The sequence below is a fragment of the Anguilla rostrata genome, chromosome 9, assembly GCF_018555375.3.
Source record: "Anguilla rostrata isolate EN2019 chromosome 9, ASM1855537v3, whole genome shotgun sequence".
In the NCBI taxonomy this organism is placed as follows: Eukaryota; Metazoa; Chordata; class Actinopteri; order Anguilliformes; family Anguillidae; genus Anguilla; species Anguilla rostrata.
In genome coordinates, this window is record NC_057941.1 from 32,899,100 (window position 1) to 32,926,886 (window position 27,787).

General features: G+C 46.2%; 1 protein-coding gene across 2 annotated transcripts in view; it reads right to left on the reverse strand.

Moving 5' to 3' along the window:
• Positions 1-27,787, reverse strand: part of LOC135263612 (bifunctional heparan sulfate N-deacetylase/N-sulfotransferase 1-like) — an 85,415-nt gene that overhangs the window by 17,453 nt on the left and 40,175 nt on the right. For both annotated transcript variants that reach the window (XM_064351862.1, XM_064351861.1), the window contains exons 3-7: positions 10,501-11,533; positions 3,790-4,284; positions 1,778-1,865; positions 1,437-1,591; positions 451-636 (exon numbers count right to left, since the gene is read on the reverse strand). In XM_064351862.1, coding sequence (XP_064207932.1) covers positions 451-636; positions 1,437-1,591; positions 1,778-1,865; positions 3,790-4,284; positions 10,501-11,022 — 1,446 coding nt within the window. In that variant the 5' untranslated portion in view covers positions 11,023-11,533. The remainder of the gene's footprint in view (positions 1-450; positions 637-1,436; positions 1,592-1,777; positions 1,866-3,789; positions 4,285-10,500; positions 11,534-27,787) is intronic.

Consider the following 27,787-nt stretch of genomic DNA (forward strand, 5'->3'; position numbering starts at 1 on the left):
ACTGTAATTACATGTTCCCCACTCTATAACCACACTGTCCCCACTAAAAACACACTGCCCTACTCAGCAAACACACTCTCCTCACACCAATTACAGGGTCCCCACTGTAATTACATGTTCCCCACTCTATAATTACTGTCCCCACTAAAAACACATTGCCCTACTCAGCAACCACACTCTCCTCACACCAATTGCACTGTCTCCACTGTAATTACACTGTCCCCACTGTACAAACACACTGCCCCCACTCCCCACTCTAATCACACAGCCCCCACTCTATAAACACAACGTTCCCACTGTACACATAGTTAGTGAGAGGGTTTGAAATTAGAGATGACTCTGGATCTGCAACTGATTAGTACGGCCTGCTATAGGGGACGTGGGTGTCTCTGGATCTGCGATTGATTAGTAATGCCTGCTATAGGGGATGCGGGTGCGAGGGGAACTCACGCTGATCCCGCTGTGGATGAAGCCACGGCGGAAGCGGGCGGGTTTGAGGTGGGGGTACTCCTCCGTGCTCGTCACCTTGATGCCCCAAACCTTCTTCCAGGCCTCGTACAGCTGCACGTGCACGGGGTACACCCCAGAGTGGTGGGGTGCCACGGCGTACCCCATGTTAGTGGGGATGCCGTGGTCCTGAGACCAGGGGAGAGAGGGATGGGACACAGGTGGAGGGGAGGGGGGAGCAAAGGAAAGAACAGGAGAATTTGTAAAATATACCGTGCTGACCTTTGTGTGGCACACAGTCCACCTACCCCGCACGCATACACACACACACACAGGCGAACACACAATCCCAAACACACACACACACACACACACACACACACAAACACAGACACAACACACACACACACACACACACACACACACACAAACCACCCATACCCAACACACGCACATACACATGCACAAACACAAACTAACCACCAATCCCAGACACACAGACACACACACACGCCTTGGAATCACTGGTAGGTGCACATGAATGAACACTCACCCCCCCTAAACCCAGCCCACCCGCACCCCCTGGGGGAATTATCTTAATTTGTGTTTTCCACGGTCAGTAGTTTTACAAATGCACACAAAAGCACGTCGCAGACCGCACTCTTATTGCCTGCCCAGTCACATCTCCGCACGGGAACAGCCTTTATGCTACTGCTTGGGCTCCATTCGGGCTCCATTCCCGCTGCCATTTCAGCTCCTCCTTCCATCAACTCCCATACATTTGTGCTCTCGCTACCGTCATAAGCATATTGACACACAACATTACGGCTCCATTACGGCTCCAATATCTTATCTCTCAGCCTGGACACAGATGATTTATTAAGCTCGCGGCTGGCGCTGATATTTCTTTTTAACAAATGGGAATGAGGACATCTGTGCGTGACCACCCCCACCCTCCCGCCCCCTCCCCCGTGGATGCCCACACCCACCACGGCAAATTTCCTGTTGAGCTGCATCTGCTCGGCCAGCACGCTGTGGTTGTGGAAGAGGTGGGGCTGCATGTGGCTCCACATGTGGGGGAACCACCAGAACTCCTTCCCATAGGACAGCAGCAGGTCGTCCCCCAGGTCCTCCTCATCCGTACCTGAGGCAAATGCAAACAGTCAAGGTATGGCACCGAGTGCACGTGTGCGCACACACACGCACGCACACACACACACTCACACACGTACACACACACATACACACTCAAACAAGAATGTTGCATAATGTATGCAGGTTGTGGGCGTGTCCTGAGCAGGAAGCATGCTCATTGGTGGATTCAACTCACCTGCATGGAAGAACTTCCCTGAGAAGCCCAAGTTAAAGGTGAAGTTGGGCACATGGGACCGGAGCTCGTTCTGTGTCTCCACCAGAGCCTGCCGAGAGGAAGATGAAGGTCACTAACATGCACACACACACACACAGACACACACACACACATGCAGTACACCACATGCACACACATGCACATAAATACATACACACACAAACACGCACACGCACACACGTATACCAGACACAAAAATCACAAACACATACTGTAAATATTAACACACATAAATCACAGGACATACTATGCATACACACAAACAGAAGCACACACTGTACATACATAAATCCGCATAAACGCACATGCACACATTCCACCACACATGAACTATGAGAATCTCCACGGATACGACTCCCCTCTCGTCTCTCTGTGAAACTCCCTACTCTTCATCCCAACAGAAATTCCCTTTTATTTCCCTTTATTTTTGTTTTGGTCTCCATGGTGAGAGCCCTGAAGACTCGTTCTCCCCTCTCCATTGCTCCCTCTTTTTTCCCTTTTTCGGCCCCTCCTTCTCCTCCCTCTCCTTTTTGTCTCCCCCCCATCTCTTAACTCAAACTGACATGAAATGGAATTGTGATGCCAAACATTTGAAAACTCAAAATAATAAGACACCCTTAGGACACTTACTTAAACACCTCCCCCTTCTTTATTTAGTACAGAGCACATGCATATGAAGTAAGGAAATACTCAAATCTCCATTAGTCTCTCTCACTGTCTCACTGTCTCTTGCTTTCTCTCCCTCCCTTTCTCACCTTCTCTCTCTCTCTCTCTCTCCCTCCCTCTGTCTCTGTCTCTCTCACTCTCACTTGTCAGTCTGTGTATCAGTTTTACGCCGTGGTTGACTGCCGTCAGACTGACAGCTCTGTTTCACGCCGTTTAGCGTTTTGTGCGCTTTAGACGTTCACTCCCGCTGGCTGCCCGCGGTCCTCGGAGAGGGGGAAAGCCAGACGAGGCTTCTGCGGCGTTTCAAACGTGCCGAAGGCGAGCGGCGCTGTAAACGCCAAAGCGCTCGGACCTGCTGAGGACAGGCCGATCGATACCAGGCCCCGCCATGAGACTTTACGCTTTCTTTTCCCTCGTTAGTGGGAGGCGAAGAGGAGGCCTGACCCACGCAATACCTCTGTCTCCCAGCCAGGATAAAGGAGTGGGAGATCGAGGCCAGTGGAGAGGGGACAGAGCTGGGTCACATGACTGCCTGCGTTGCCAATAGCAACGAGTCACGTGTACAGCAGTGTCGCCAGTGTCGCTGCATCACCCGTGCCACCGGATGACCTGTACCAATCGATCTAAATCTACCACTATAAATCTTCCACCATGGAAAACGCTATTTCTGCACTACAAGGTTAATGCTACCACGGACTCATTTGCAATACTATATTTGCATTACAACATTTATATTTGCATACACAGGTGGCAGTGCAGCATAACAGCTAGAGAACTGAAGTGGTAACTCTGAAGTTGTAGGTTCAATTCCCAGATGAGCAAAGTTCAAGCTTGAATCCAGCTGTGTAAATGGATTACGTGAGTTCACAGAACGTCTAAAATCTTAAACCTTAACCGTACCATTAAATTCCTGCAGTACTATTGTAGCACCCCCCAACTATAACCTGAGCCTTTGTCCCTTACCATACAGTGCTGCTCATACACTGCAGGAGTACAATATGCCCAGTTCTCTAAAGCAAGGGTGTCAAACTCAATTCAATACATTATCGGCACATCAAAACAGTCGATGGGACGATGTCATTGTGTGCTTCAGTTCTGAAGGGCTGCAGTGTCTGCTGGTTTTCAGTGTGTCTGGGCACCAGCAATTAATTTAAGTTGTTGGCTAAAGAGTCCACACACCTCATTCTCAAGGCCTTGGCAGGCTGCTGGAAACCACAAACACCTGCAGACACTGCGGCTCTCCAGGACTGGAGTTTGACATTACCCTGCTGTAAAGGCGCAGTTGCGGTGGGCGTTGGTTTAGGTACCTTGACGTCGGGCACCTTCATGCGCGTGCCCTCCTTGCCCACAAAGATGTCGTCGATGTCCACCAGCAGGTAGCGGTCGAGCGAGAGGGAGAGGCGCTTGCCCGTGAGGAAGGACACGGCGTCCACGAAGACCAGCTTGTGCAGCCAGAAGTTGAGGTTGTTGCCAAAGAGCACCCGTTGGATGCCGTCGTGGAGGCCCAGGTCCTGCACCACGGAGGTGTGGAGGGGCGGGGCGGCCACAGAGACTCCGCCCACAGGCGGTACGCTCTCTGCAGACCTGGTCTTGGCCAGTAGCACCGGCTCATAGGTGGAGTGGTTGGACTGGAAGACGGTCCAGTCGTCGCCGGGCAACGGGCCGTGCTCCACCTGGCCCGCTCGGGTGATGAAGAGGAGCGGGGACTTGGGGTTGACGCTGCAGTCCTTCAGCCCCAGGTTGGAGTGGAGGAACAGGGGGAAGCCCTTTAGCTGGGCGCTCAGGAGACTGTTCTCATTGGCCTGCAGTCACGGGGTGGAGCAAGAGGAGAGACAGCAGAGTGGAAACACCGTTAAATCAGGAGTTTCCAGACCTATCCAAGATGCACTGGTGATGAGATTTGCCCCTATATTCCATCAATTTCAATAAACCACTTTACAGACAAAGGCAATTCAATCAAACAAGATTTTCTTTTTCAGATTGGACAAACTCAATAGAACAAACTCAATAGGCAGCAACAGGAGATGAGGGTACAGAATCTGCAGGCCACAACATAAGCAAATCCTGGGCCGCGTTCGAAATGGCACACTTGCCTACGGAGTTAGGTGCTCACCTCCAGTGAAACTGAACCTTCTTTTCAGTGACATCATCATTCCCCATCATCAACCATACAGCTCTGCAGCTCATTCCCAGAAGTCAGTGCTAAATCGGGCTCTGGCCGATCCCCTTCCCCCTTTCTGACAGCGCTCATTAAAGGACATACCCAGGGGTATGTAACGTCCCTTCACACATTACACACGTTCCCTCCGTCAGACTCATCTCTGCTCAGAAACACACTGAGGGAATGCTGACAAGGCTTTTCTAAGATGGCGGACTTCATGCGATGCCCATAATGGAGTAGAGAAATGAGACAGCAGAACAAAATGGCGCTATGTATGTGCTAGAGTGTGGATACCCGACTCGGGCCCGACGGGTTCGGGACGGGTCGGACCAAATATTTACCGTTAACGCTCTGACTCGGTCGGGTTTGGTTATGATTGTATTCATGTTTAAGCTATATTTATGTATGCTATGTATATTTTAAACTGCGTTGGGTTTGGTTCGGTTCGGACACCAAAATACAGAATGCTCGTTGGGCTTGTGTCGGGTCGGGTACTATTATCTCAGGCTCGGTTCGGTTTCGGACGCAAATATCCAGCCCGAACCGCACTCTAGTATGTGCTTCTTGATAACAGGCTGTCGTAGGGGTCTCCCCAAAGAACCTTTCACATTCTCTTCCCCAGAGAAAATGGGCTGATCTGAGGTAGCCGGGCACCAGAGTGGAGTCAGAAGGTTCCCTAACCCTTTGGGTGGCCCCATGTAGTAATTGTGGACAGGGAGTGGAGACTGAGATTGTGGGCAGATTGTGACCAAGTGCAGTATCTTCTGCAGGGGGAAGCTGAGCAGTGGTTAAGAGCAAAGAAGGTTCGGTTGCGTAGCATGTATCTAGTGTACAGGATGGGTGGCCCAGGATTTCCTCAGTGTCTTCTGCTTTGAAGCAGCTTTTATTTTTTGCTACTGTGTTATTTTAAGTTTATCTACACCAATAGCCTTCATGGCAGTCAAAGAAAAAATGCTTGAAAAAAATATTAGTCTTTCATTTCATAGTGACATGACTGCAGAAATATATTTGACCTTAATTCCACAATGAAGGTCAACCGTGAACCTACTTCCTGGGGATTCTGTAGCAATAACCTGACGATTCAGGGTGGGGGGGGAAGGGGGGTACATGAGAAGTCCAAAAAGATTTGTATGAGCATGCGGTACACACAGGAGGGGTTTTCTCATTATAGCAGATGAGGGCTTCAGAGCATTCCACTGTGTCCTATGTGTTGCTGATACCCGCCCCTCACGCTAACCTGGGGGGGGTTAACGGAAGATCACATACGGATGGATAATTGGCGGGAGCCTCCAAAGATGAGTTTGGGTGGGTGGAGTGGGAAGGGGGGTTAGAGGGTTAAAGGCTTGCCGTTCATTTCGCCCCAGAGCAATCACGCACAGGACCGGAGTGGTGGACTGGGGTTTTAATCCCAATTACACATTAATATGGATACAGGATTAAACGTGAGGGTTGGCAGTTGGAGGAGTGGGGCTTAAACTCAGCTGAGGCTCTGAATGTGTAATTAAAGGGATAGCGCTCCAGTTTCAAAAGCATTATGGTAACTGTGCACCCCATCCCCACCCCACACCAATGGCGACGGTTTACATCCTGTGGTGGCCACCCCTAGAGGGCGCTCAGGTGCCACTGCACCTGGAATTCCAATAAATACAAACATTTTTATGTAGATTAAGAAAATATTATGACTGAAGTGCACAAAAAACACGGATATCTGCAATAAAATCTTAAATTTGAGAATTTCTTTTTTCTTTGTTCAATCTAAAATGTTACAATTCACTGGCGTTTTTTGAGAAGTAAGCAGCTGGATACTGAACAGATACTGGACTCAAGGCAAACTCTCTATCTTAGCTTTAGCTGCATCCATTCATATCCACTAAATATACTGAAACTGACGCCCTGGGGGAACTGAATGTGACTAATAGAACTGATGCACTACACTGCAGTCCCCTCTTAAACCATTGATATCAGGGCTTGTATTGCTACTACCATAAATTCACTGAGGCAGCCAGGCTAAATCTTACAGATAAGTGACTCTCGCCCTTATCTACTATAAACAAACATACAGTAATGCATTTGCTATTAGCCACCTAACCTTGCTGCAGTTTTACATAGATACGGCTAAAGATAGTGATGGAGTCTTGATCTAAGACACCGCTGCCAACATTTATTTGGTTAATACACGACACTATTTGTACGAGTTTAGTGAGGGAGGTACTTTAAAAAAGTGGCCCTTGGTGTGTGTGGTTAAAGGTTCAAGTGTGCTTGGAGGTGGAAATGACACGCTCACTTTTTTTCCCTCAACAATACTGAAACACAGCTGTACCCCAATTTGATGATTTCACAGCACATATTCTAACTTAAATCAATTGATTTCATAACCCATCATAATATTCCTGTTTGCTTTCAAGTAACTTTTAAACATGTTTCTGATATTTCTCAAAGAAAAGATATCGTTTCGTTGCATCTACGAGACCAGCTGGTTAGCAAAGCTACATTAACATGAACAAGGGGACCAACTTAAATGATTAGATAAGATTTATTTTTTATATTTTTAATTTGTTTTGAATGAGCCTTTCACTGAAGGCCTGTACCTGCTCTTTATTACCCTACTGGAGGAGCATTCCCGTAATAGGACAGAGCTGCCATCACTCAGAGAGGGGAACTGCTGATCAAAGAAATGGCTGACAGCTGGATTAGCGAATCAAAGGCAGGCCTTGGGGGCAAGGTGGAGCTTCAACAACAAATAAAACCTTCAAACGGTTTTCCTATCGTACTGAAGGTCACAAATGAAATCTCAGAACACCCCTCCAGCCCCTTTGTTGAGTAACTTCATGAAGCTGTTGCCATGTTACACGTGTAATGCATTAAAAACATATAGCCGTAAGAACCCACAAAAAAAGGTCAGTGTTGTATGGAGGTATTTAAAACAAAAACCAAAACTGTGACGTTCTTTGACTGTTTGTGTTGGCCTTATAATGACGACAAACTGCTAAATACAGGTATGGCAAACTTTCCTTAGTCAATCTGTAGAGAAGCTAGCATATCTAACCTTAAAATCAGTGCTTCAAAACAAATGTGTTATATGGCTTTCATGGAATTGAATAAACACTTAAGAAAGAATACATTCAAACAAATCTTCTGTACCAATTCATTTTGGCAAAGTTTTCTTGCGAGTGGGGAACACCACACAAGCAGAAAAGTCTAACCAGATGGACAAGAATGAGCTTGCTCGATGGCATGCTTCTGGCAACCTAGATCTCGTTGTTTTAACAGCCATCATCTTTCGGCATGCCAATCAGATTACAGTGTGCCATGCCCTAACTAGCCTTGCGCTTCTTTAAACAGAAGAGTCGTAGAAATACAAGCCTGTAACAGAGACTAATTTTGAATTACCGCACTCTGAAAGCTGTATTATGAATTATAGTTGAAGCATTGTCTAAATTAAATACGTTTGTAGCATTTCAGATAGCATCTGAGGCAAACCCGACGCCTGCACACAGGAAACTAACCCAGGCTGACCTCACATCTGGGAGTTTATTTCCACGGAAACAAAATGTCACTTAAAGCACCCCTGCCCGGAAGGCATACTCGATCCCCAATCCTCAGGAGGCGGCACAGGCTTGTTTTCATATCAATGTTAGTGCACGCTATAAATATAAAAGATAAATAATGAATGAAAAAAAAAATCAACATTTTATCCCTCCAGAGCTCTGTGTTTGATCTTCGCGAAGCCGGTCGGCATCATTCACCACAATATTTTATTTAGGCTACATTCTTTAAAAAACACCAGACAAAAAGCACCAGAATCTCTCAGTCAACCGTGTGTACGTGAGAAAAGCACAAACTGCCGAGGACTAGGCTAAGTGGCAGTGTTTAAGTGGCTTTGCAGACTGGACCAGGGTATTCGGTGCCCTACAGACTGTGGCTTGACAGGCCCAGTGTGAGAGGCTTTGAGGACAGTGCGGTTGCAAAAACCACCAGGGTTGAGTAGCCCTACAGACACTGGAGCCCGACAGAACCCAGTCTGTGTGGCCCTATGGGGTCAGTTCTGAAAGGCCTGACAGGGTCAGTTTTGATTGGCCCTATACTCAACCCTAGGGTCAGGTTTGAGTGGCCCTATACTCAACCCTAGGGTCAGGTTTGAGTGGCCCTATGGTCCAGTTGGCCTGCAGGACCAGTATTGAGCAGCCCTTCAGCACAAAGAGTTTCCCTATAGATTCTATGCCTATAAGTCCTATGCAGCCCTTGCTTATGAACAGGGTGGTAACAGAGGGCAAGAGAAATATGTTTCATGAAATTTGACCTGCACAACTCTTAATAAGCATATGGGTACAAGTCCAGAATAAGGCATCTTTCAGTAACAACACTTTCTATAAGAGGACAAACAACCATACATTTTTAGGCAGGCAATTAAAACACATCGATATCGCAGGTCTAAAAACATCCTGCATTCGCTTTCTCTTTCAAAAATTTCATGTCTAATAATACTTTTCTGACAAAACCCCACTGCAGTCATGAGAAGCCAGCAACCAGATGGAGTGACTCACTGAACAAGTTATCGGTGCTGTTCCTATCCATATCCAGTGACAAAGAGTCAGACTCAAACTCAAAATCTAGCTCCTCTCCAGTACATCCCAGAATACCACTGCTGTCACACAAAAAAAATAGCTTTTCCTTTTTTTTCAGTTTGATATAGAATCTGAAACTTGCATCATCCTTAGTGTACCGTCAATGATTCACAACTCTGCAAAATGCCAGGCAACTAAAACTGGCTAATGCAACGCAAAAATTTCACAAAACATGTCACCTATTTGGAGACCCAAGGTTTTGTATGTCTGTAATATATGAACACCTGGCTGCTCTCGGGTAGAAATTGACATGAAGAGACTCCTTGGCATCGTCACCAAAGAAAAGCCTGCAGAAAAAAAAAAAAAACTGCAGAGCTGGGTGAACTGTTCTCATCTTTCAAAAGTCAAACACTATTACATATACACAGGTTTTAAGAACCTCCTTGTGATTATTTACCAGCTCAAAAACATCTTTACAAACAGGCTTTGTTTCCTTTTCGTAAAACAGTCTTATGGTAAATGGACTGCATTTATGTAGCTCTTTTATCCAAAGCGTTTTACAATTGATGCCTCTCATTCACCCATTCACACACACACTCACACACCAACGGTGAAAGGCTGCCATGCCAAGGTACCAATCAGCTCGTTGGGAGCAGTTAGGGGTTAGGTATCTTGCTCAGGGACACTTCGACACGCCCAGGGCGAGGGATCGAACTGGCAGCCCTCAGACTGCGAGACAACCGCTCTTACCTCCTGAGCTATGTCGCCCTTATGTAATTAAAACGTGGAAATTAGGCACTGCAAATTAGCAGAAGCTACAAATTCTGTGATGCATTACGCTGGATAATTGTTACACAATTCTATGTGTCCCGATCAAATAAACATTAAGTAAATAAACAAAGGGACAAACAAAGGAAAGATCATAATGCAGCATTTAAAATACACTCATAAAATTCATAAAAGTACCCAGGCTTTCATAATCCATCCTGTTTGGAGGTGACACAGTGTGCATGGCATCTGTTCCACATAAAAGCCCTGCTAAGCTGCCCATCAAACGACTAAAACAGGGGAGCCAAACTCAAGTCCTGGAGGGCTGCAGTGCCTGCAGGTGCTTGTGGCATCCTCTGTCAGCAGCCAATTAAGTTGTGAACAAGGTGTGTGGACACTTTAGCCAGTCACTTACCTAAATCAATGTGCTTGTGTTGAAACAAACCGAACACCAGCAGACACTGCAGAGTTCGCCACCTCTGGCGTAAACGCACACTTCTCCTCCAGGGGGCGGACTTTCTCACCTTGAAGAAGCCGATGATGCCCACGCCGTACTCCACGCAGTACTTGTCCAGCAGCTCGCGGTTCCAGGCGTCCAGGTTGACGTACTTGAGGATGTTCTCGTAGATGACCAGCGCGAAGCGGCCGCGGTCCTTGTCGGTGAGCGTGGGCATGTCGCCCTTGCCCGGCGAGATCTCGGTGCGGTACCGGAAGCGGCTGGACTCCAGGACCGCCACGATGTCCTGGCCCAGCTGCGAGTAGAGGCTCTCCACGAACACCAGCACCACGGGGTCCGTGCGCGACGTGTCCGAGGGCCGCACCGTCTTCAGCGGGAGGAGACGCGAGGGCGTGGCCCGGGGGTCGTCGCAGTCCGCCGTCCCCTCGGCCCCCGCCCCGCCCCCCGCCGGCTCCAGCTCCCGCTTGACCCCGTACAGGAAGTAGGCGGAGACGACCACGCTGACCATGCAGAAGAGGAAGAGGAGAAGCAGGCCGGTCTGGAGGGTGAGCTGGCGGTAGAGCCGCCGTAGCCGCCCGCACGCCAGCATGGTCCACCCGCCCCCCCGCGACCGCCCGCGAAAGGTCCCGCCTCCACCTGCGCGCGAGCGCGAAAGGGGCCTGAAAATCCCACCGCCCGCCTCAGTGCACACAGGCCAGCCGAACGAAGCCAGCGACAGTCACTCTAATACTGCAGGCGCAATGAGCCAGCTCCTCAGGCAGGGGGCGCCCTTCCTCATGTCACCATTGCAGACAGGTGGTGGGACTGGCCTGGGCAGGAGGAAACCATGGACCTGGGTGGACCTGAAACCTCGCACCTCAACTTCTCCCACCGCCAAATCCCCGCTAAGCGCCCCGCCCGTCCTCCAAACCCCTCCCCCCTCCCCCTCACAAACTTTTAAGTTCTGAATTTCCAAATGGTGTACTGAGAAAAGAGGTAGCAGCAAAGGGGCGTGGTCAGCTCCCAGGCGTGGCAAAGGTCATCCAATGAGCGCGCGGCAGAGGCGGAGCCCCGGGCACAAGTCATTCCCGTTGCATTCCGTGCAGCACTTCGCAGGTTATCTGAAATGGAGAGAAAAGGGGGGGGGGAGGAAAGACAATCCCATCAACATAAAATCTGATTTTGAAAGGGCGCTTTATCACTTTCAGGGCCGCTGTTTCCGCCCTGGTGGACATCGCGAGCATGAAGAACGCTTTAGCGGTGGGATGTGACCTTGAAGCTCCCAGGTACGTGAAGCGCGCATTCCGAGCGCTGGCTGACAGTTCTAAAGGGGACTGCAAGCGCGGTCGCGCACCTGAGCGTCCGACGCCGTGTTTGCCGAACGCACTGCTCTTCCTGCGCGTGGAACGAGCCGGAATCGCTCGGCTGAAGCGCTGTGCTGACGCCGTGGGTCCAGAGTGGGATAACTCACTCCTCTCTGAATACCAAGAGCACCTGGGAGAGCTGCCTTAAAGGCATGGCCTAGATCGGCCAGATAATGGCACCTGCTCGTATTGATTACCACAGGCTTTAGGAAACGATCCTAATGCTATTCCATTCACTTCAAAAGGTAAAAAAGGGGGGGGGGGGGGAAGTCATTAATGCATTTCATCTCTCTAAGACAAAGCTGCAGGAAGAGAAAGGCTCTACATGTGAGCAGGAGGTGGTGTGCATCTGTGCCGGCCAGTGCGATTACCAGTGTGATCACCAATGCCACCGCCTTCCAGTAATAACCAACCGCTCTTAACCAATCGGCCAACCGTCCCAGAAATCATGAAACAGGAAGAGATGGAATGTGTGTGTGTGTGTGTGTGTGTGTCGGGGGGGTTGGGGTGGTGGAGTGTATAGTCTTGCTGAAATGAGTCTCCAGGGCACACGGTCAGTTTTCTGAGTAAAATCAATTATAATCCATCAGCGATTACCTGGAACCACGGAGCCATTAAACCGATTCAGCCTCGAGCATTTCAGCTAATTACCAATTAATCCAATTACACAATTGTACGGGGTAAAGACTTCATGAATATAATCACTTTCGCTGAAGTGCTGCCCGCATCAATGTGTGACAGTAAAACAGAAAATTGACAACAGTGTGTGCTTAGAAGCCTGTGCAGCAATTGCTGGGAAAGCTACTCAACATTCTTTTCTTTACATTGTTACCCAACCGTCACAACAAAGGATCAAAGCGATCAGACTGAAAGCCTCCACACTAATGTCACTATACCCCTAAAAAGTCTTCAAGGTTGATATCCTTTTGTGAAGCTCCATCTCTCACCTGTACGTACATTCACTCCCTCACCACCATCTGGGCTCATTATGCTACAGTAAAAACAGAGAACAGTATGGTCAGCTCCTTGAGAGACAAAGGTTTCAAAAAATAAAATAAGGCAAGGCGTTGCATGTCCGTCCAAGACTGGATTCTGAACATCTTTTGAAAAGTGTCTGTGATCTATTATGTTAAGGAAGGGTATTAGCAAGACGAGGCTGTGAAGATGGAATCAAAGCAAAGTAAGATGTAAGGGGGGGGGGGGACCCCATGAGAACCGAAAGATAAAGTACAAAGTATATTTCTCAAAGAAAAGGGATCATTTTGTCACTTCAGAGGGGTAGTAGACTACAATGAGAGCCAACTCCTAGGCTTTGCGCATATAAACTAACTGGAAGATAGTTTTGTGAAGATTTTTTTTTTGGCGACTTCAAGTGAAGTACAGCTCTGTCTTTTTTAGGAGTTGCTCTTTTTTCTCACTCTCTTGGCACACGGGGAAAAAAATAACCCCATCCAATCAGCTCTGAGACCAAACACGCTTCCCACAGGAGAGGGGTGTGAGGCAGTGGGGGAGGGGTGAATTTCTGGTACAATAATGTGCATTATTCCTCACATTCCGCAAATGAAACACCCACGTTTTCATCTCGGCTTGTCACCGACATGTTAGCGCCGTTCCTGCCACCGCCCGACTGTGCATCTTTAAATACACATTTCCTGCACATGCACACGGCACCATAAAGGAGCAAGAAAATTAAAAAATAAAAACTTCAAGTGAAACTGTACATTTACAGCAGAAGGCACAGCAGAAAGGACTTTGTAGTACATTTCTGAGATCAGACCACGAGATCAGTAAAGCGGGGCGGCAGTATAGTATAAGGGGGTAAGGAGCTGGTCTTGTAACCTAGAGGTCACAGGTTCGATTCTCCGGTAGGACACTGCCGTTGTACCCCTGAGCAAGGCACTTAACCTGCATTGCTTCAGTATAGGCTATATGCTGCAGTATAAATTGATGAGTAAGATGTTGTGTAAGTCGCTTTGGATAAGAGCATCTGCTAAATGCCTGTAATGTAAAGTAAGTAGCACCCTGACCAGGCTGCTGAAAACAATAACAAGTGGAGACGTGAGGAGTCTCTTACAGCACACGAGAGCTCAGATACCATTCTGTTTAGCAGGCAGCAAGGGGGGGAAACATTACTGGATTACGGTCTGCGTTTCAATTCCTATGTATCAAAACACTTCAAATAAACAAATAAACCATTTTTTTCAGAGGAAAGGAAGCAGTTTGGAGAAATTATGTTACAGTCAATGGACACACTGCGGCTACCGCCCACCGCCTCTATCCTAGGAGCGATTTTTCCGAAACAGCTTATTTTAGGACCGTGACCGATTTGATAAGAGGTGAACAAGGGGAATAAAGAGCGATACGAAACCTGGCTTTCAGGCATGAAAGGTCTCTGTGCAGCTACTCCTCAAAGCACAACCACCCCCGCTCACACAAAGACAAATGCAGCATCTATGAATGTGGTTATTCTGCTACCCCCACAGATGAGTTTCTCCCATGGGAGTATGATTCAGCAGACAGGCAGCAGTCAGCATCAGCTGAGCTGGACAGCACTACGTTTCCCATGATCCTCCAAGAACCGCAGAAGCTCTACAGCTTTCGGCCACTGAACTGCAGCATTCCATTCCATTACAGCGGGGGTAGTCAATCTCCAGTCCTGGAGGGCGGCAATGTCTGCAAGTAACCGTGGTATCCTTTCGATCAGCAGCCAATTAAGGTCTTGAGAACAAGGTGTGCGGACTCTCTTTCTGAAATGCGCCGAAAAAAGCCCAAAGACACAGAGGCCCTCCAGGACTGCAGTTTGACAACACCGCATTACAGTCAGCTTCTCTTTCCCCACCTGTGCAAATGTGATGGGGAGTGTGAGAGCAGAGGCAGCCATTACAGCTGTTACTGGCCTCCCGCAGGCCGCCATGTTCTCTCTACCGCTTCAAAAGCCTAAAGCAATACTTTAAAACAAAGTCTGTAAAAAAAAGTATAGGCCTATCCATTACCCGTGAGTGAAATCTGAAGATGGTGACAACATTTCTCTTTCTACAAATACAAAACTGTGAAATAACCGAAATAAACTTAAGTGTACATGAAAGCGCATGCATGAGGGATTGTGTGTGTGTGTGTGTGTGTGGTGGAGTTAGAGTAAATAAACTCTGAAAACCAGAAGTCATTACACAATCGCTGTGATAATCATTTGTGGTCGCATGTACAGTCTCCATGGACACACTTCTACCACTGACCACAACCTCCTTTTCTCCTGAGCACCCACTCCACTCATAACCCACAGCAAACATCCATTCCTTCTGATTGGCTCGCAGCCCTCAGTGAAACCCATGTCGATTGGTTTTAAATTCAAAAGCCCTACCGGTGAGATTATGTTTAATATTCAACAACTCCAGGGCAAGATCTCCTAAAATAAAACTGCTGACTGGTCACACTGCTAATCAATTTACTGATTAGTTTACTTTACAGTGAATGAGCAACAGCTAAAGCCACGCACCCCAATTGTGTTTAAAGCCCAGGCCTCTCCTCTCTTGCTCATCCTCATATAAATATAAACTTCAGTGCGTTTCAAAAAGCCATCATTTTCAGTGTGTATTTTAGGAAAGAGAATTAATTGGTTCTGTTGCTCAATTAGCTGCGTACATTTGCAGAGGTCTAGCTCCAAAATTGCAACAGCGAAACAAAAGCAGACGCCGGGTGTAATGTAAGCCCATAATTTGCTCAAAAAACCTGCCAAACTGAGCAATTTAATTTAACGAGCGACGAGCTCATAAAGAAATTATGTCTGAGCGGAATCCCACATATACACACACACACACACACACACACACTATAACATTAGAAATTAGAGAGTAGCACGGCTTTCCATTAAGACAGGCAGCTGTGCTTGGCATGCGAGGAAGGTTTACCCATCCCATTCTGCCACACAAACTGAGAAAACAGCAGCTGGAATAATAATTTAAATGGATAGCTTCCCCTTGGCCATTTTCACACCAGAATACATGCAAAATAGGAGGGGGTTGCATTTAATTGAATCCCAGTGTTGATTTTGCTTGAACTTTTGGGTCAACCACTGGGCAAGGTTGTCTTTCCCCCTCCAATTCTTACATTGACATATAAATTTGTCTTTCAATGAAAAAAAAGACAATTCAAAAGTTTTTTTTTTTGCACTTTGCTTAAACATAAATCTTTCAAGATTGAGGGTGAAATACTGCAGGACAGTTGTGTGAAACAAATTTATCAGTGGGAAAGGTGATGGTGTTTCATATGTACTAGTGTGAAAGAGAATAGAGTAAAGGAGGCTAATGTGAAAGACTCTAGAGTTAGGGATACTACTGAGAAACAGACTAAGGTTAGTGTGATGGAATGCACAAAGGAGACTCATGTGAAGGAGACTAGTGTTAAGAAGAAACCTGTGTTAAAGATACTGGTGTGACAAAAGACACTAGTGTGATGGAGCCCTGTGAAAAAGTTCTCCTTGCAGTAGGTCCGAAACACAGGGTGCAGCCCTAACTCTTTATGGTGCAAGATCACAAATATGTGATTAGAATGTTCTGAACTGAACATTATTTATGATGCAAGATCACAAATATGTGATTAGAATGTTCTGAACTGAACATTATTTATGATGCAAGATCACAAATATGTGATTAGAATGTTCTGAACTGAACATTATTTATGATGTAAGATCACAAATATGTGATTAGAATGTTCTGAACTGAACATTATTTATGATGCAAGATCACAAATATGTGATTAGGATGTTCTGAACTGAACATTATTTATGATGCAAGATCACAAATATGTGATTAGAATGTTCTGAACTGAACATTATTTATGATGCAAGATCACAAATATGTGATTAGGATATCTGAGAACACTAGTTAGTGTGAGATCACAAAGGAGAAAGTCTGAATGAACTATGTTAAGACACAAATTGTGTTAGAAGTCTGTGACAAAAGACACATATGTGATGGAGCTCTGAAGAACAGTTTTTGAGTAGTCACAAATCACAGATGTCGACTGAATTATTTATGATGCAAGATCACAAATATGTGATTAGAATGTTCTGAACTGAACATTATTTATGATGTAAGATCACAAATATGTGATTAGAATGTTCTGAACTGAACATTATTTATGATGCAAGATCACAAATATGTGATTAGGATGTTCTGAACTGAACATTCTACTGCTGATGTAATACTCACTATTGGTGTTTCTGAGATACCCTTTGCTATGCCCCCCGTATATCAAACCTTGGTTGTCAGAAGTTGGACTCATCCAGCTGTATTTTTGGTAGGACCGCAACAGCGGGGCCAGCCCTACAAACGCGAATGTCTGTGACTGAGTGAGTGATGAAGTCACACCATTGGTCGGCCGGTCCAGCCATACACAAGGGTTTGACCTGGTCTTGTTTCTTAATGGTTTATTGGACAAATATTTTAGAAGGAAAAAAAAACATTTGAACAAAGTTAAGAACAAGTGGCTGAGCTGTGTACCCCTCTCAAGGGTAATTTTATTTTAAATAGATCCCTAAAACAGGTCACTCAAACATCACAAGAAACTGGGAAAATAAAACTGCAGCACTCATGAACACAAGCCAACAGCCCTGCCTCATTCACTGCGCATGAACAGACACAGCCCAACTCATTAAGAGGAGAATGCTGAACACCGTAACAATGCCTAATGCTGCAGGGGTTAAGGACTCCAGTATGCATACACTCTAATCCCTGGGTTTTCAACAGGGGCTCCGCGGACCCCTGGGGGGTCCTTGAAGGTACTGCAGGGGGTCCCTGGCCAGTTGAAATGCAAAGACTACATTTGGGAAAATATTTCAAAATATACTTTAAACAAAAAATACATTTTTTTTTTTTTTTTTACTATAACCATTTTTAACTTATGATGATGGTAACCCTGGATGCCTTTGAGCCTGGGCGGGGGCCCCAGGATCAAGAAAGGCTGAAAACCCCAGCTCTAATCCCTTCAAAATCGAACGAATGCAGGAGTGCGTAAAACATCGGCAAGAGAATTGCAAGGGACCTGTGAATAAAGTCCGGAGTGGGAACCTCCAGCTCCTTCTATAAATAACTCTGCAGAAAGGGCAAAACTCGCACTGCACCACCATCGCAGCGTCCGCCCGCATGCTGGCAGTGACAAACGCTGCCCCTCATTTTCTCCCCTTTTCGCCAGTATCGTGGCAACTGCCAGCACCCCGCGGTAACTTCCGAAAGCTCACCATAGCAACGGTCCTTTTCCAGGGCTTCCCTGTGCCTGGACTCCAGTGTCTGAAGTACAGCCACAAAGAATCTGCTGAATGAACAGAATTACTTGCTCTGAAAGAGACTTGAAATGGGCACATACTGTAGAATTGTACGCAATGATTGGCAAGATCAGAGAGCGGGAGCACATATACCAATTTATTACTATTACTACTATTATTACTATTGTTATTGCTTAGCAATGACCCTTACTTAGAGAGACTTGCACCAAATAGAACACACTGCTGCTTCTCCAAGTTGCAGGCCTAATGTTTTTATTTTTCTCCACACAGCTTACTTCATCCTTATTTTTCCTGCGTATTTTCGCTGATGAGAGCGATGCCTTGCCTTGTTCCGACTTGCACTCCCCCTGAATTTGACATCGTAATTATCCACTGACACACTGCAGCTGGACTATTTTAAAGAGACCGCTCAAATTAAGGGCACGGTCTAACCTGGGAATCAAACCTGTTACTCCCTGGTAAAAACCAAGTCCATATTTTCTACAGAATTTTGCATAAATTAGGTTCTATATTCTGTTTTTGTACACATGCAAAATGTAATTTCTTTGTTCAATAACTAATTTCATTGTTCTTAATTTTTTCCCCAAAAGTTTTGCTAGTGGTCCTAACATTGTGAAAACAGGAGCACCAGTCCTACCAAGCAGTAAAGTTCATGTGGAGCACTCAATCGATTCAATTAAAGAATGTATTTATTTGCTGGTTGGTTTTACTTTTTTGTGTGACTCCCCAACCATCAAATAGCAGGGCAAGAGCAGCGAGGTATATACATTTATATGTAGCCTGCAACAAACTCCAACAAACCAGCCATAATACTCATAAACTGACAGTAATATTTTGCTGCGGAAAGTTTTGTTGTTAATCCCATTTGATGCAGTTATTCATGTCAGATTAGTGTTTGAGAACACTTAGACATATTTTGGGTTGTACTCTTCCCAGCAAAAAAGCATGCACAGATGCACCTTCTTACAGAAAAGCTGCACTCTACAGATCCCAAAAACGAGCAGCCATATCATATTCTCACGAACCAGGCTGGGATTACTCTAGAAACTGCAGGTCGGCAAAACTCGGATTATCTGGAAAAATAAGATGCTGTGGACCAACAAAAGAAAAAGATTAGAGAATTTTTTTTTAGCTTCTGCAGTAACAAGAAAAAATAAAAAATAAAAAATAAATAAATAATATATATATAAAATAAGCTACTAAGACTTGATGGAATGGATATGGGTGTAAATAGAGGAAGGGCTGAGATTCTGAGTGCTGACGCAAGGCACAACATAATTTTCTGGATCTCTGGTCGGGGTCTAACTAGCAATGCAACGGGGGGAAAAAGCGATGAAAAACGCAACACGCAGCGATAAACTCGGCTTTAATCTTTAATAGAGGTCTCAGGCTCCATAAAGACTGAGCCGATTAGAAGGTTCAGCTCTATTTCCGAGACACCACATTTCTCCCGGTTCTTACGGGGGAGCTCCAGACCAAAATGGCTTCCAAGTGTTCCAAGTGCAAGATGAAACAAACAAATGCCAAGACTCAATGATGGAGTGAAGAAGCGGTTGAAGATTTGGTCTTCTAACCCAAAGGTCAAAGGGTTCAACTTCATATAAACTGCATTTGATGACAAGGGTGCCCATGTCACGTTTTATGTGCATACTTTTCTTGGACTGGTATGGAAGATAATGGCAAATATATAAAATGCAAAACAGAGTCTAACAAGAGGAACGTTTTGTATCCCTTCAGGGAAGTTTGGCAAGACTCTAATCCAGCAAGATTTGCCTCAGCATGAATGAAAACTTGCTTTGTTTATAACATAGTTCACTATTTCCTCTCATTATGGCTCAATGATTAAAAGGGTGTTCAGGGTATTGCCTAAATGCTTCGGAAACCAAGGGGGGGGGGGGGGGGAGTGTTGTGAGTGCCGTGACTGTTTACATATGTATAGCATGATCCACATAGGCTGCAGTGCCGTTTTAATCAGGGAAGGTGTGTTAAACAGCTGTTCTCCAAATCCCTTGTATTTTGCCATTGGCGACTCGCCTGCTGATCCACCAGAAGAACGCAGGCATTAGCACAGCCGTACTTTCCATATAATACTCATTTTTCTAATAATATACGGCCTTTCGCCTGATTTACGCAAGCTGAAATGGTACTGTCAATCACAGTATCGCACTGTTAGCGCTGGCTGAACAAAGGATTGTGCTCCTTCACTTCGCACGGATACTGCACAGAGGAGAGGCCTCTTGAACCAAAAGCACACGGGAGAGCCGGGTGCGTTTGTGAGAACTGATAAAGCTCCATGAATTTCCCCGACTGTTCAAACACAAAATGTGTTCAGGTGGCAATCTTCAAACAGAACTGCAATTTTCACCCAAAATGGCACCTTACACCTGACCCCCGTCTGACCCCCCCACCAGGCTTTTACAATTTCAACCTCCCCACCTCTTCAAAAAAACAAAAAAAGAGAAAGAATTTGAGTATCTAGCACATCAGCTTACTGAGCTGGATTTTGTCTGGTTGGCAGAAGTGGCGGACATCCCGACCAATCGGTTGGCGGGGATCACATAATATTGGGGCCCAGGAGGCGGGACTGATAAACAGCATTAGGGGTCCCAGAGGACCAGATCCCAGCACAGGCCACAGGAGGACAGGGAACAGTGATCCCAAAATCTAAACCCATTTATCAGGGCGAGATGAAACAAAGTGGTGAGCAGTCCAAACCCGGTAAATCCCAAAACCTGGACTCCAAACCTTTGGCAAGAGATCCAGGCACGTTTCTGTGCCAGTCGGTCAGGACTCTCCAAGCCCCGCAACAGCCACACAGATAGTTGACACTTGCCTTTTAACGCGACTCTCCTGCCTGCACCAATAAACCCCTGAAGCCAATACGGTGAGCAACTGTACGACGTCTTCAATCTTCCCAAGTGCGCTCACGTCACACCCCTCCTCTCACTGCAAGGGCTGCCTGTAACAGTGCACATCCAGATTAAAACCTTGGTGTTACCCTCCAGGACAGTGAAGGGAACAGCTCCACCACACCTCCAATCAATCTTCTGTCATCCAAAGTGGACTGAAACCCACCTCCTCAGACTGCATCTCAGTTCCCCTCCCATCCCCACCCCATATCACTCCCTCCTTTTTACCAACTTGGGGTGTCGGTATTTTAATGGTTTTAGGTTATGGTTTTACACTTCTCTAATTAGGTGCTTGTTATGGACGTAGCCTGTATGTATGCAGAATTTGTACTTGGTTCATGGTTGACGTGGTTAGCATGCTGTAGTGATGTCATATCTTTACTTGTTGGTCTGTTAATGCTATTAGCCAGGTCTGACACTAGTGGTCATATCGAACAGGTGAATGTGCTTATGTTATCTCCTACACATATCTCTTCCACTATAAGTCACTCTTGAGAATAGCATCTGCTAGCCGAAAGCAATGTGATGCGATGCGATGTTTGAAAGACTCAGCATTGGTGGCTCATTGCCAACAGCAGGGATAGTCACGGAAGGTTCAACTCGCTGTTGCAGTTATAATGTACTGGACGTGAGGTGAAACGCACAGAAGTGCTGATACCCTTATCACATTAGATACAGTAATGAGTAAAACAGAATGAGCTGCTTCTGGGCGATCATGGCTTAACCTGACTGAATACCTTTACATCACGTGGTGCTTCCTGACAGGTGAGAGAATGAATCTAGAAGTGAGACTGTTTGAGCACTAGAGAGATTAGCTTGATGACCTTTTAAGGGTTTAGGGGGAAAATTTCCAGTTTTTCCCCCATATGGCTCAACTCGCTTTGAAAAATGTTTACTGTGAACATTTGTGTTCCATCGTGTTTGTAAATGGTGCTATACAATCAAAAGATGGATTGGTTGACTGACTGATCGGTGGACTGGCTGATTGGCCGATTGGTCAACTGGTCGATTGGCTGATTGACTGAGATTCGCTGCAATGCTTTTGTGGCTCTAGGTTGAGTGTATACCCCCTGAGGCCTACGCTTTCCCGTTCGGAACATTTTCTCCATCAGGATCTGTTCAGAAAGCAGCACTGTTTGTGAAGAATTTGGTGGGTGGAACATAATTCACAGCCAGTATACACCGAAACCATGTATGACAGATGTGCCCGCAAGAAAGGATGACTTTTGAATTGCAAAAAAAAATTTTTTCACTAAATGGAGGGTGAGAGAGAGAAAGTCAGAGAAACCAAGTGAGAAGGAGAGCGAGCAAGAGACTGAGTGAGAGAGAGAGTGAGAGGGAGAGAGTGAGGGAGAGAGGGTTAGAAAGAGAAAGACAGGCGCGGGGGGTGGGGGGGGGAGGAGACAGGCAGACTTGGCTGCCCAGAGAGGACAGACTGTGCTCACACTGCAGTCAGAGAGTGGTGGAGACAGAGCTACACTTCTTCACAACATGTAAAAATTATCACCACATATGGGAGAACTTCTAGCCAAAATGCATTAAAATATGCCCAGAATTTTAAACTTTTAATCACCACCTAAAGCTTCCCTATTTATTAGGGGAACCCAGAAAATGTATCGGACTAGCCACAAATTATGTAACAGCCAGCCATAAACAGAGGGACAACCAGTGAGCATATTAGGATCTGTACACCGTTTGTCGAGATTTATGTTTATGTGTTCCTTTGTATTTGTTTGTTTCTGTGCTTCGGCATATAATATAAAAAAATATCTCGTCATGCCAACAAAGCATTTAGAATTTGAAAAGAATCTGAATTTAAAAGAAAGAGAGACAGTGTGAGACAGACAGAGAAACAGAGAGAGAGAGAGAGAGATGCAGTGAGAGACAGAGACAGAGGGGCGGGGCAGTGAGGGAGAGAGAGAGAGATAGACGGGAGCGGGGCTTGGCAGTAAATGGTCCCCAGCGCGTTAGCGTGGCGGCCATGAGGGAGAGAATGAGAGAGAGAGAGACAGAGAGAGAGAGTGAGAGAGTGACAGAGAGAGAGACAGAGAGAGTGAGAGAGAGAGAGAGAGTGAGACCTGGGCCCTGGCAGTAAACCTTAACAAAACTAAAATTATGACATTCCAAAAAAGATCCAGATCTCAGGGAACAAAACACAAATTCATGTTAGAAACACATTACATTGAACATTCCTCAAATTACAATTATTTAGCGCTAAAAATCAGTTCTACAGGAAACTTTAACATTGCAGTGAATGAACTAAGGGGGAAAGCACGCAGGGCCTTCTACGCCATAAAACGACACATTTGTGCAGAGATTCCAAATAGAATTTGGCTTAAAATCTTTGGAGCTGTAATCGAACAAATTGCTCTTTATGGCAGTGAAGTGTGGGGTCCACTCATCAGTCAAGAATCTGGCAAATGGGACAAACATCTAATTGAAACCCTGCATGCAGAATTCTGTAAACATATCCTGAAATTACATAGAAACACAACAAACAATGCATGCAGGGCAGAATTAGGCCAATACCCATTACTTATCAAAATACAAAAAAGGTCAATCAAATTTTGGAACCACCTAAAACAAAGTGACCCCCACTCACATCAATACAAAGCCCTGCAATACCAAGAGTTGAGCAAAGCAAGCAATCCCTTCACTAAGCTGGTCCTGAGCCTTAGTTCCCCACATACACTAACACACACTAACACCTCACCTGCTCAAGATCAGAACAAAACTACAAACATAATTAGAATAAACCAAATTCCAACACAGCTGAAACAGAATTATATAACCTACTGGGAAACTAAAATAAAATCGCAAAGTAAAATGAAATGTTATTTGGCCCTAAAAAGACAGTATGCTCTAGCGAACTACCTGACCACAGTTACTGACAAAAAACTGAGAACCACCTTGACGAGGTACAGACTCAGCGAGCACCACTTAGCCATAGAATCGGGCAGGCACAGAAAATCATGGTTGCCAGAAGAAAAAAGATTGTGCCAACAATGCAAAGACAACCAAATTGAAACTGAAAAACACTTCCTAATGGAATGCACAAAATTTGACCAAATTTGACAAAAATTCTACCAAAAAATGATCCAGAAATGTCCCCAATTCAATGATATACACAATGACGATAGATTACCCTACCTATTAGGAGAAGAAAAAGGTTGCTGCATACTAGCAGCACAATGTGTGTTCTCTTGCCATACTCTGAGGGACAATGTGTGACCACCTCATGCACATATTTACACACAGCATACACGCGTACAAGCAGACACATAATATTCACTCATGCACACAACACGCAGATAGTCAGACACACACACACCTAACATCACTTACTGATATTTATGTATATATTTTTATATTTTTTATATAACAAATTCACATTCTCGGATTCATTGTATATAGTTGTATGTTGTAATCACTGCTTTGGCAACACAAGTGCCTATATTTGTCATGCCAATAAAGCACATTGAAATTGAATTGAATTGAGAGAGTGACAGAGAGAGAGAGAGAGAGACAGAGAGAGAGAGAGTGTGACAGAGAGAGAGAGAGAGAGAGAGAGAGGGGCTTGGCAGTAAATGGTCCCTAGCGCGTTAGCGTGCACGGACCACAGAGCTCCGGAGGCAGCACGTCGATTATCCAACATCATTTTTTTTCTTTTTTCTTTTCCAGGCGCGTTAATCCCAGCTTTCTCCAGGGGCCACTGCCTGTCCCATCCTTGGTGCTCACCCCCTGCCCCCCCCCCCCACCCTGTCTAATCCCCGCCCTGCCCCCACGTTGCTGCGAGCCACGCAGGGGGGTGGATTAGCGGCGTTTGGGGGAGGATGAGGGGCCTCGCTGGACTCATGGAGCGGGGGCAGTGATCTGTCTTTACACTGATAAGGGCCTGGCAGAGCCCTACAGGCCAGTCAGGAGGGGACGGACTCCGCTAACCAGGCTAGCAACCAGAAGGGCCCAATCCCACAGAGGATCTCAGTATTTTTATTTATTTTTTTACATCATTTACCTAGCAGGCAGACATCCAGAATGGCTTTTTTTTGTTCCGCCCATTTATACGGTTAACGTGGAGACTCCGAGGTACAAACCCCACTGGGCCCTGGGGAGAGGCCTTTCACTTAATTATGCAGCAAGAAAGGGGGTCAGTTCTAGTAAATGCACCGGTTCTAAGCGCCATTTAATGGGAAAACAATCAAACTGCACATTTTAAAAGGGCCTCGCTCCTGGTGCAGAGTCACTGAAAAGCTCTTGACCTCCCAGGCGAAGGAGGAGTTTATGAATCACATCCTGAAATGCCCTGGGAAGAATCGGGGGCACGGCGAACAGGAACACATTCGATTTTCCTCCACATTATGGTTTATTTATGAGCCTAACAGCTGGCCATACCCCCAGACCTCTTACTGTAAACAGCTCAGTTTTCTGTGTTTAAACATACTTTACACAGCTGGACATTTTCCGAAGCCAAATTCAGGTTAAGTGACCGAACTCCAGGCATGCGAGAGCACGCCCTGCCCTTTGGAACCAGCAGCCTTTCTGGGCTGTGTGTCCGGCAAGTTCCGCCCCAACCCGCGGTGTCTCCGACACGGCCGAACGAAACCGCCATCTGCCGCCATCGTGCAGGACGGACGGAGACGGATGGGGGACGGGGGTGTTGGTGGGCGGGTAGGGGGCGTTGGTAAAACACCGCTGCGTCAGCCGAAAAGCCTCAGATCTCCAGACAGCGCCAGGCCGTGGGCTGGCAGACAGAGCCCCTGACGGCGGGCTCCAGAAGACAACGCTCGGCTCCTTTTTCCCTTTCCCCCCCTCCTTTTACGTTTTTCTTCCTCTCCTCCTCTTTCTCATGTAAAACCGTACCCCCCAGGGACATAGCCGAGCATTCGATAAAAGCAACAAATATAAATAAATGAATAAACAAACAAAGCAACGATCTGGTCGCCATCCATCTTGGCATTTGTGTGAGATTATCATATTTGCGCCAGAAGGAAAAGATGGCTCCGTGCTCCTTCTCGGACAGTCGCAGGGTTCAGATTACTGTAATAACAACAGGCCGGCTTTCCATTGGTATTCTGCAGACTAATTTACGATGCTGTGGGGGTCACCTTGGCTAAGGGGGAGCTGCCAAATAAATAAATTAATAACGCTGGAAAATGATAATTGGTTGTGCTGTTCCGTTTCATCATTGCGGCGAGCCCGCCTGGATCTCCCATGGCTGCAGAGGCATAAATAGAGCAATCTGAATTTCAGATTTCATTTCGTCTGGCCCAACTGCACTGGCGCAACAAAGAGCTCGGAACACGAGGGCCAAAAGCCCGTCCCCCCCCCCCCACCAACCCCCCCATCTCCCATCTACTAACCCAATCGCAATGTAAAATCCCATCTTTCGGTGCAGCTAATCATTAAAGCAGTTTCCTTTTCACCCTCTGATTTCAGGCCCGTCAAGGACAGTAAAGTCAGATGTGATTTATTTTAAGCTTAGCACTACCACCCGCCACCCTCGCCCATCTCACCGTTAAAAGCTCCAGTCTACGATCTGTATTTCATTCCCGGAATATTGAGCCCATTACTTTCCAAACGAGTGGTTTTGTTATCTCTCTCTCGCTCTCTCTCTCTCTGTCTCCATGCTTGGGTTGCAAACTGAATTTGAGCAGCTCGGTCCCACCGAATTTAAATGTCTCCCCCCTTCAACGAAAACGAACCAACAACACGGAGCAAACTGGCACTGCTGACTCAAAGCCTCATTGGCTGAGTTACAGAAAAAGAAATTCCACACTTGATTTGTGGAACAGCATGAGGGTGTCTACAGCTAAGAACAGAAAAATAAAACCCTTATGCTCTGTGGGAAATTCAGTGAGAAGAAGAACACCGTTTCACATACACTAGTTAAGAGAAAGTCAGACACAAGTGGCACTCAATTACCCAGCTTTGGCATGACTTGAACAACGTGAGCGGTTATGAACTGCGGTTACATTTTGGCAACGTTCACGCTCCTCCACACCTCCATCTGCAAACGCTCTGAAATGGGAAGACCCACATTCCAGCTTGTACTGTGTCAGCGGGGTGTGTGTTGTGCTTTGGGAGGGGACCGAAATGTCTCGCCTCATCCTCATTGGCCGGTTTGCATAGCCACATTTCAAAGCCCCTGGAAAAAAGGAAAAAGTTCCTGTTTTTTTTTTTTTTCTTCCCCTTTTCCTTGGAATTCAGCGACTGACCAGCACTTAGTGTCCGGTAGGGGAAAGATGAAGGATTTTCCCCAAATGTGGGAACACCCCTTTGGGCTTTTTGCAGCAGGGAAGGACGGCTCTTCATAACCTTCATAGTCATGTGATAGTAATGGGAGGCTTCATGAGCTCAAAAATGGCTGGAGACCATTGTGTGCAATCAGTTACCCACCCATCGGAACTAATCACACTGTTATGCTGAGACCACAAATAGTAGCTCCACCAACAGTGATGTAAAGGAGACACATTGCCCAGTAAGAGGTTGCCATGGATACAAGCATCAAACCAAAATTAATAAATGGTAAAGGCGGTCTCCCCAATGCACCTGTAATACAAACTCAAAACCTCAGGGAGGTCTTGGTCTACAGGGAGAACAGGTCTACGGGTAGCAACATTCTACCAAAGGAAACAGAAAGCACCAGAAGAATCACTGCTGGTTATATACAAAAAAACTGTGGCTCATCAGCAGATACCTGAGGAACACCTGCGCTTAATTAGGCTCCAGAGAACAGCAGGAGGACTGGCTCTTAATGCACTACCAACAGAGCTGAAGAGATATGAACTTCGTACTCTCGCTCCTCTCCTTTGAAAAAATAAT